The 7,661-nt window shown below is 58.7% G+C and overlaps 2 protein-coding genes and 1 long non-coding RNA gene across 15 annotated transcripts in view; 2 read left to right on the forward strand and 1 right to left on the reverse strand.

Moving 5' to 3' along the window:
• Positions 1-2,074, forward strand: part of Aspdh (aspartate dehydrogenase domain containing) — a 4,603-nt gene extending 2,529 nt beyond the window's left edge. Inside the window, exons 2-7 of one of the 2 annotated variants that reach the window (XM_015496454.2) lie at positions 176-320; positions 560-644; positions 722-871; positions 953-1,173; positions 1,243-1,397; positions 1,910-2,074. In XM_015496454.2, the coding sequence (XP_015351940.1) occupies positions 176-320; positions 560-644; positions 722-871; positions 953-1,173; positions 1,243-1,397; positions 1,910-1,953 (800 nt within the window). In that variant the 3' untranslated portion in view covers positions 1,954-2,074. The remainder of the gene's footprint in view (positions 1-175; positions 321-559; positions 645-721; positions 872-952; positions 1,174-1,242; positions 1,398-1,909) is intronic. The other variant, XM_015496455.2, reaches the window with a different exon arrangement.
• Positions 1-6,073, reverse strand: part of LOC125612564 — an 11,142-nt gene extending 5,069 nt beyond the window's left edge. For 2 of the 3 annotated variants that reach the window (XR_007342979.1, XR_007342977.1), the window contains exons 1-3: positions 5,948-6,066; positions 2,862-5,318; positions 2,322-2,525 (exon numbers count right to left, since the gene is read on the reverse strand). This is a non-coding gene — a long non-coding RNA (uncharacterized LOC125612564). Of the gene's footprint in view, positions 1-2,321; positions 2,526-2,861; positions 5,319-5,947 lie in introns of all 3 variants that reach the window. The other variant, XR_007342978.1, reaches the window with a different exon arrangement.
• Positions 2,104-6,443, forward strand: Josd2 (Josephin domain containing 2). Of its 10 annotated transcripts, none has more exons than XM_048790459.1 (5): positions 2,104-2,233; positions 3,228-3,390; positions 5,013-5,138; positions 5,889-6,083; positions 6,191-6,443. In XM_048790459.1, the coding sequence occupies exons 1-5, from the start codon at positions 2,155-2,157 to the stop codon at positions 6,288-6,290; spliced, it is 663 nt and encodes a 220-aa protein (XP_048646416.1). In that variant the 5' UTR covers positions 2,104-2,154; the 3' UTR covers positions 6,291-6,443. The 10 variants fall into 10 exon arrangements, with proteins under 10 accessions (XP_048646416.1, XP_048646421.1, XP_048646420.1 ...); XM_048790463.1 differs by lacking the exon at positions 2,104-2,233 and adding an exon at positions 2,306-2,423; XM_015496456.2 differs by lacking the exon at positions 2,104-2,233 and adding an exon at positions 2,424-2,555.
• Positions 6,444-7,661: the final 1,218 nt, after the last annotated feature.

Below are 7,661 nucleotides of genomic sequence, written 5' to 3' on the forward strand. Positions count from 1 at the left end.
GTCTGTCTCTCTGGACCTCGTCCGTCCTTCCTCCCCTCCCTCCCCCCTCCCCTCTCTCTCTCTCTCTGTCTCTCTCTGAATCTGTCCCTTCTCTGTGTGTCTCTGTCCCCACCCTTCTTCTGGCCCTCATCTCCCTATCTCTGGGTCTCTAGCCTTCTCCTTTCCCTCTCCGCAGGACAATCCCTTGTCTCCCACCTTCTGGCTCAGGGACCCGAACTGGGCCTAGAACTTGTTTTTGTTTGGAATCGCGACCCAGGACGCATGGCAGGGAGCGTGCCCTCTTCTCTGCAGCTCCAGGATCTTGCTGCCCTTGGGGAAAGGTCAGTGGCCTTCAGTGAGAGTGGGGCGTCCTAAAGCTCCTGTTCTGGCCTTTTTGAGCTGTGTCTGATGTCAGGCAAGTCCCTGACCCTCCCTGGGCCTTGGGTCACTCCAACATGAAAAGGAACAAGCACACCCAGCCCAGGCCAGGGAGACTGACAGCCCTCCACAGACTCTGAGAGAACCTGGGGAGGGGAGGCCTAATTACTCCCCAAGGCCCCCCATCTCTCCCCTCTTCCAGGCACCCTGATCTTGTGGTAGAAGTGGCCCATCCCCAAATAATCCATGAATCTGGGGCACAAATCCTGCGCCATGCCAACCTCCTGGTGAGTCCCCTAAACCCACACCCAAGCCCTGACCCCTTCAGCCATCTGTCCCCTGAACTCAACCCTCCCTACCCCAGGTGGGGTCCCCCTCAGCCCTGGCTAACCAGACCACAGAGAGGCAGCTCCTGGGGGCCTCACACCGCTGGAACCATGCTGTGTTTGTGGCCCGAGGGGCTCTATGGGGGACTGAGGACATCAGCAGATTGGATGCAGCTGGAGGCCTCCAGGTGAGGACCCACTGGGATCCCCAGGGACCAGTAGGGGCTTGCAAAGACCCCAGTCCCCCTGACCACAGCTGTTGCTTCCAGAGCCTCCGTGTCACTATGGCCACACACCCGGATGGCTTCCGGCTCCTGGGACCCCTGGCTTCAGCCCACATCACTGGGCCTCGCACTGTGCTCTATGAAGGTCCTGTCCGTGGCCTCTGCCCATTTGCCCCTCGAAATTCCAACACCATGGCAGCCGCTGCCCTAGCTGCCCCTAGCCTGGGCTTTGACAATGTGATCGGGGTGCTTGTGGCAGATCTCAGGTGAGCCAAAATGAGCAGGGGTTTGGTCTGGGTCCCTGCCAACCAAACTGACTGCCCTGCTTCCTGCAGCCTCACAGACCTACACGTTGTGGACGTGGAGCTGAAAGGCCCCCCAGGCCCCTCAGGCCGAAGCTTTGCTGTCCAAACCCACCGAGAGAACCCTGCCGAGCCAGGCGCTGTGACTGGCTCCGCCACTGTCACAGCCTTCTGGCGCAGCCTCCTGGGTGAGGCTAGACCCTCCTCAGTGTTTAGTGGCCCCTCTCCCTGGGCTCTGGGTGCTTGTTCACAGAGGCTGGGGTCTTGGGCTCTGGTTCTAAGTTTTGCTTCTCCCTGTGAGTCTTTATTTCTGAATCTTCTTAACCTTTCCACTCCACAACTTGAATTTTTGTATGTCTCCATCTCTGTCCATGTCCCCTCTGAAGTCTCTGTCCCACCTTCTGAAGGCCTCTGTCCATACCTCAATCATCTCTCTATCCACACCCCAAGTCAGTCTCTATCTGTCCTCACCACAAGTCTCTGTCTCTGCGTCGCTATCTGTCCACACCCCAAGTCAGTCTATCCATGTGTCCACACCCCAAAACTCTCTGGGTTGTCCTCCTTCTTCACGTTCCTTCCACGTTGGTAGTCCCTTCACTTTTCTGCCCCACCCCCAAGCGTAGGTCTCTTCTCTCCGTCTTTCCTTCTCTCTTTTCCTTCAGTGGTCTTTCATTGTCCATCTTCCCCCCTCTCCCTGCAGGATGCTGCCAGCTTCCCTCCAGGCCTGGGATCCATCTCTGCTGAGAAGCCTCTTTCACCCTTGAGGACATCTTGTCTGACTGATCTCTCCACACCTCTGCCCCACTCTTGTCCCGGCCGCACTTTCCCAGGACTCCCTACTGTCACAGTAAACCAGAGACTTTTCTAGATCTGTCTACCGTCTGCTTCCGTGATTCCCTCTGTGACGTCACTACGTCTGCACATTGTACATTTGACGCCATAGCAATGGGCGGGCCCACACCTCAACAAACCCCCTGGAAACTATCGCGAGAGCTTACGCACTACATTTCCCAGAAGCCTCTGGGTAATAGTGGGCGTGGGAATACGGGAGGGGTCGACCTTCCGAGACACATTTCCGGCACGTGCCGCAGGGACCGACGGAAGTTGTAGACCTGTTTTTTAACGGGTGATAGTACACTTCCGGGCCACGCAGCCTGGATATTCCGTGAGGAGAGTTTCGCGGGGGCCGCCGGGAGTCGTAGTCCGGAGCGCGGGTATCGCTGGGAGCTGTAGTCCGTCCCGCCTGTCCAGTCAGCGCCGTGCGGTCGCCTTGCACTCGGAGCCTAGAGCCGCCGCCCAGGGGGATGCGGGAACCCCTGGCACGGGGGAACGGAGAGGCAGGCGGGGTGAGGGGCGTTGCCAGGCAAAGGGCGAGCGCCGCGGTTGCGGTATGGGTCGGGGAAAGGGCTCTAATTATTTGGTGTCCGGGGAGGGGGCCTGTTTGCCATGTGATAGAAAAAGGAGATCCTATTGCTTAGTGACTGGGGAGGGGTCCCTGTTGCCAGGTGACAGAGGAGAGGACCTTGTTTAATGACAGGGGAAGGGGAGTCTTCTGTTGCTAGACAACCCGGAAGGACCCTGTTACCTAGAAACAGGGGGGGAGAGAAGAGAATTCCTCTATTGCTAGGTAATCAGAGGAGGGACTTTGATACCTTGTGTATGGGGGAGATCATCTGTTGCTAGGTAACCAGAGAGAGCTCCTGTAACCTAGGAACAGGGAAGAGGGGGTCCTCTGTTGCTAGGTGACAATGATAGGGACCCTTTTACTTACAGACATGGCAGGAGTGGTTCTCTCTTGCCAGGTGAGCAGAAGAGAGACTTTTTAATTTTTTTGTTAAGAATCGCCTCTGTTGCCAGAAGACGGCCCAGGGAACAGGGTCAGGTACCCAGTGTCCTCCCAGGCTGCTCCTGGCCCCACTTTAATCTCCGTGCCCAAGGGGCCTGCTGGGAGGTGGGACCTCTGAGGTTGGCCCTCTAGATCCTGGGCCCCTGAGCACCTTTTCCCCTCCTAACCTTAGCAGGAGCTGAGGACAGCATGTCCCAGGCCCCAGGAGCACAACCCAGCCCGCCCTCCGTGTACCATGAACGGCAGCGCCTGGAGCTGTGCGCAGTCCACGCCCTCAACAACGTCCTGCAGCAGCAGCTCTTTAGCCAGGAGGCTGCCGATGAGATCTGCAAGAGGTGACTGTCACCTGCCCTGACTCTCTCAGGGCCGGCTCAGAGAGGCAGAACAGCCCACCTGGGATTCACTGTGGGGCCCAGACATGCTCCTTTAGCTGCCTGAACTGGAGCCTGGGACTAGGCATGGAGATGCTGCTTCTTCCACCCGTCAGTCCCCGCGTCTCAGCCCAGCCAGGCCTCACCTCTCTTATCACAGACTCTCAGTGGCCAGTTTTAGTCTTCTAGTACATCCCACCCCAGCCTCCGAGCTGACCCTGCCCCTCCCCTCTCCTAGTCCTCTGACTCCCCAGCCTTTCTCTGAGGGAGCATCCCCTTGGCCTGATATCCAAGGCGCTGCATGCTCTGGTCCCTGCCTGCCTCTGCAGCTTCATCTCTCTGTTCTCCTCAAACCAGAATCTCTGCAGCCCCTGAAGGGGCTCCCCTGTGGTGATGCCTTTGGAACTTTGCATTGGCTGTCCTTTCCACCTAACATGGCTCCTGCCTCTTGGCAGCCTTCATGTCCTGCCTCAAAATTTCAAGAATCACTTCTCCATATCTCCTTCTTTCCCTCCTCTGGCCCCGCAATCTGGCCCAACTCTCTGCTGTCTGGACCTTCCACCCAGCCTTCTCCTCAACCTCCTCACCTCCAGTCTCTCTTCCAACAGTGCCCCATGTGACCCCAGAGAGATCTCTCTATATCCAAGGATGGTCCCGCCTCCCTCCCCCAGCTCCCCAGCATCCTCAGACTGATTGTTATAGGATTCCTTTGTCTCCTCTGTCATTCAAAATAGGGGTTAATCTACTCTTTCATGCCAAGGCCATAATGGGGACCCAAAGCAGCCCTGCCTTAAGAGAGGTGGCAAGGGAAACAGGCCCACAGAAACATAAAACTCATTTCCTCCTCCCCCTGCCCTGCCTTCCATGGGCCCAGACAGGGAACAAAGGTACAGTTGTGGAGAGGAGCAGGGCTGAGGGAGACGTGTGGCAGGGTGGGCCCTGGGCGGGGGAGAGCTGGGGGGAACAGCAGGCAGCTGGGACAGATGGCAGGGAAGGGCCACAAATGCTGGGTGGAAGAGGTGGGGCTCTGCTGGGGAGACAGGCACCTGGATGGCTGGGAGCAGGGAGGGCCGGGTAGCCCTGAGTGAGAGGCGAAGGCCTTAGAACACAGTGGTCTGCCAGGCCTCATGCAGGAGGCTTGGTTCACTGGGGGAGCCCGAGAGTCCCAAGCCCAGCTGGAGGCCAAGAGACTCCCTCAGAGGTAGTGACATCTGAGGTGGCTCTGGAAGGACACAGAAAGGAACTGATTATGCTGAGAAGGCTGCTGGGTGGGACTCTGTCCCGGGCTGCTAGGAAGCCACGGGGGTGGGGGGTGGGGGGCTGAGAGCAGAGGAGGGATGGGGCAGCTCTGGGCCACGAGGGAGGTGGCTGGAGGGGATGGCAGGAGGCTGGGTGGGGATCCAGGTAGAAGGAGTCAGAAGCCTGAGCTGGAGCCCTGGGAACCGGGGAGTCAGGACAGGAGGGACAGAACTTGGGGTTGAAGAGAGGAGGGGTCGGAGGGGAAGCCCTGGGACCCTCGTGATGCATGGGAAGGTTGAGACCTTTCCAGGATCCCAGCTCAGACTCTGATCACCCACAACCACCAGGTTGGCCCCAGACTCCCGACTGAACCCCCATCGTAGCCTCCTGGGCACTGGCAACTATGACGTCAATGTGATTATGGCCGCCCTGCAGGGGCTGGGCCTGGCGGCCGTGTGGTGGGACAGGAGGAGGTAGGACCCAGTATCATGCTGTCCTGCCTTGGCAGCACAGTGCTGTGTGGCGGTGGGGGGGTTGAGGGAGGTTTGCACAGCCTGCGCTGCAGCAGGCGGGTCAGAAGGCGGGTGAAGGACAAGGTGAAGGCCAGACGGTCAGGAGAGGCTGGCAGAGGATGACGAGCAGCACGATGGTCACTAGGCAAATTAAATTAAAGGAGGGCGAGTGAGAGGCTGGGTGTGCCTGGCAATGGGTGCACATGGATGGGTGGGTGAGTGATTTAAAGATGGACAGCACGCGTGCAGTGGGTCTCTGACAGGTGGCTGATAACTGGATGGATGGGTGGGAGGTTTTGGTGGGTGAAGGACATCAGGATAAATATGAGACTGATCAGTGGGTGGTAGTTAGCAGTTGAGGGGGGTTTGGAGGGTGGGTGGCTCGGTGGGATTTAATGCCTGGAGAATAGATGAGCAGGTGGGACGGTGGCCGTGGCAGGGGTTCTGGTAGGATGGATGGATCATGGAGGACAGGTGGGGTGAAGACTCAGTTGCTGGGTAGGTGGATGAATGGACAGATTGGTGGTGGGTGGAGCTGGTGGGATGGTGGAGGTCTGATTGGCTGGGAGGCTTGAAAAGGTGGACGAATGGATGGGTAAGAGGGGACTGGGGACCACAGAGGCCCACACCATCAAGAACCTCGGTAACATTTGGCCAGCTCATCAAGGCTAGGCAGAGCAGCTTGACCCACGTCCCCTTCCCACTCCCCAGGCCCCTGTCCCAGCTGGCCCTGCCCCAGGTGCTGGGGCTCATCCTGAACCTGCCCTCACCTGTGTCGCTGGGGCTTCTGTCCCTGCCACTGCGCCGTCGGCACTGGGTGGCTCTGCGCCAGGTGGACGGTGTCTACTACAACCTGGACTCCAAGCTGCGAGCACCCGAGGCCCTGGGGAATGAGGATGGTGTCAGGTGAGCCAGGGCAGAAGTGACTGAGGCTGGGGCCTCGATGCTGGAACCCCGCTCTGCCCCAATTAAATGTGCTGGCTGGGCCTCAGTTTCCCCTTTCTCCCATCCAGGGCCTTCCTGGCAGCCGCCCTGGCCCAGGGCCTGTGTGAGGTGCTGCTGGTGGTGACCAAGGAGGTGGAAGAGAAGGGTTGCTGGCTGCGGACAGACTGACCTATGGTCTACTCTACCTGTGTGGCTGCACCCAGCCTGAGTTCCAAGTGCCGGGGAAGGGCCTGCGCTTCAGGCACCTGGAGGAGGCCCTTCCCCTTCCCCACGTTCCCACTCCCCAATGCCGCTGCTGCCTCAATAAATCTGCCAATTTGCTCCCTGCCTGATCTGTGTCCAACTGACCCCCTGCACCTGCTGAGGGTCCCTTTCCATCCGAGAGGCCAGATACCCTAGTGAGAGAGATGAGGGGACAAAAAAATACTGCTACAGTCTGATGTGTGTGGTATGGTGAGAGCTGAGCAGAATTCGAGGTTTATTTCTTGAGTCTTAATTGGGAGACAGGCAGAAAAATGGTCCCCAGAGATGTTTAGGAATCCCAGAGCCTGGAATATGTTAGGTGACAGCAAGGTTCCAGCAAGGTTGCAGTTGGAATTTGGTGACCCATCAACTGGCCTCACAATAGGGACATGGTCCTGGCTCAGGTGGACCTCATGAGGCCACAGGGGAAGCAGGGGGGAGCTCATCCTAGGTCTGACCTCCAGAGGCGTGAGATAATCCACCAACTGTGGACAGTGGCAATTCAGGTGGGGTACCAGGCCTCAGAGAAAGGCCACTGGGCAAGGGCTTGAAGAAGGCAAGAGAGGGGCTCGGGGGGGATGTTGGAAAAAGTCCTTCCAGGTGCAAAGCACAGCCCCACAAAAGCCTGAGGACAGAGGGGACAGGGGGAGATGATGGCTGGCCTTTCTGGCCACGCTACAGACCTGGCTCTGACCCAGGAGCCAGGAGCAGAGGAGCCTGCAGTGAGGATCTACCGCATCTCCACTTGAGCCAGGTCTGCCCTTGGGCCTCCTCTGCATGGTCCTGCAGGGCCTGTCTCTCTCCCTGAGATGCCCTTGCCCCAGTGGAGCCAGCCTCTGGGCCCAGCCTTGCTGAGGGACACCCTGGGCTGGAGCAGTCAGAGGCCCACCATCCAGGCTCCAGACTGGGGGAGACCCAAGAGGAGGCCAGGTCTCCTGGCCCAGCAGTGTGGGGGCCAAAGGGGGTCTCCCAGGATGCTGTGGGAAATAGCAGAAGGTGAAAGGACAGGGAAAGGGGCAGGTCACCTGCAATGGCACAGAGACAAGAGTGGCCATGGGGAGGGCCTCCAGAATGGGAACCGACTAGGTGAGACAGTGGCAATCCAGGGGGGTGGGTGCAGGGCCTCAGAGAAAGGCCACCTGGGCAAAGACAGGAAGAACATCCTCACAAGTGCTGCTGCTCGTCCCAGTAGTTTACCTGAAGAGGTCACGGGGAGAGGTGATCCTGGCCAGGGCAAACCAGGCAGACCAGGCAAACCCTGAGGAAGAGGAGGTGATGGATACTGTGCTCGCAGAA

The sequence above is a fragment of the Marmota marmota genome, unplaced genomic scaffold, assembly GCF_001458135.2.
Source record: "Marmota marmota marmota unplaced genomic scaffold, marMar, whole genome shotgun sequence".
Lineage (NCBI taxonomy): Eukaryota > Metazoa > Chordata > Mammalia > Rodentia > Sciuridae > Marmota > Marmota marmota.

Coding starts and splice junctions, on each gene's coding strand:
- Josd2 (XM_048790459.1), top strand. CDS start 2,155: ATGGGCGGGCCCACACCTCAACAAACCCCCTGGAAACTATCGCGAGAG. Junction 2,234..3,227: donor CATTTCCCAGAAGCCTCTGG/GTAATAGTGGGC, acceptor TCCTAACCTTAG/CAGGAGCTGAGGACAGCATG. Junction 6,084..6,190: donor GGGAATGAGGATGGTGTCAG/GTGAGCCAGGGC, acceptor TCTCCCATCCAG/GGCCTTCCTGGCAGCCGCCC.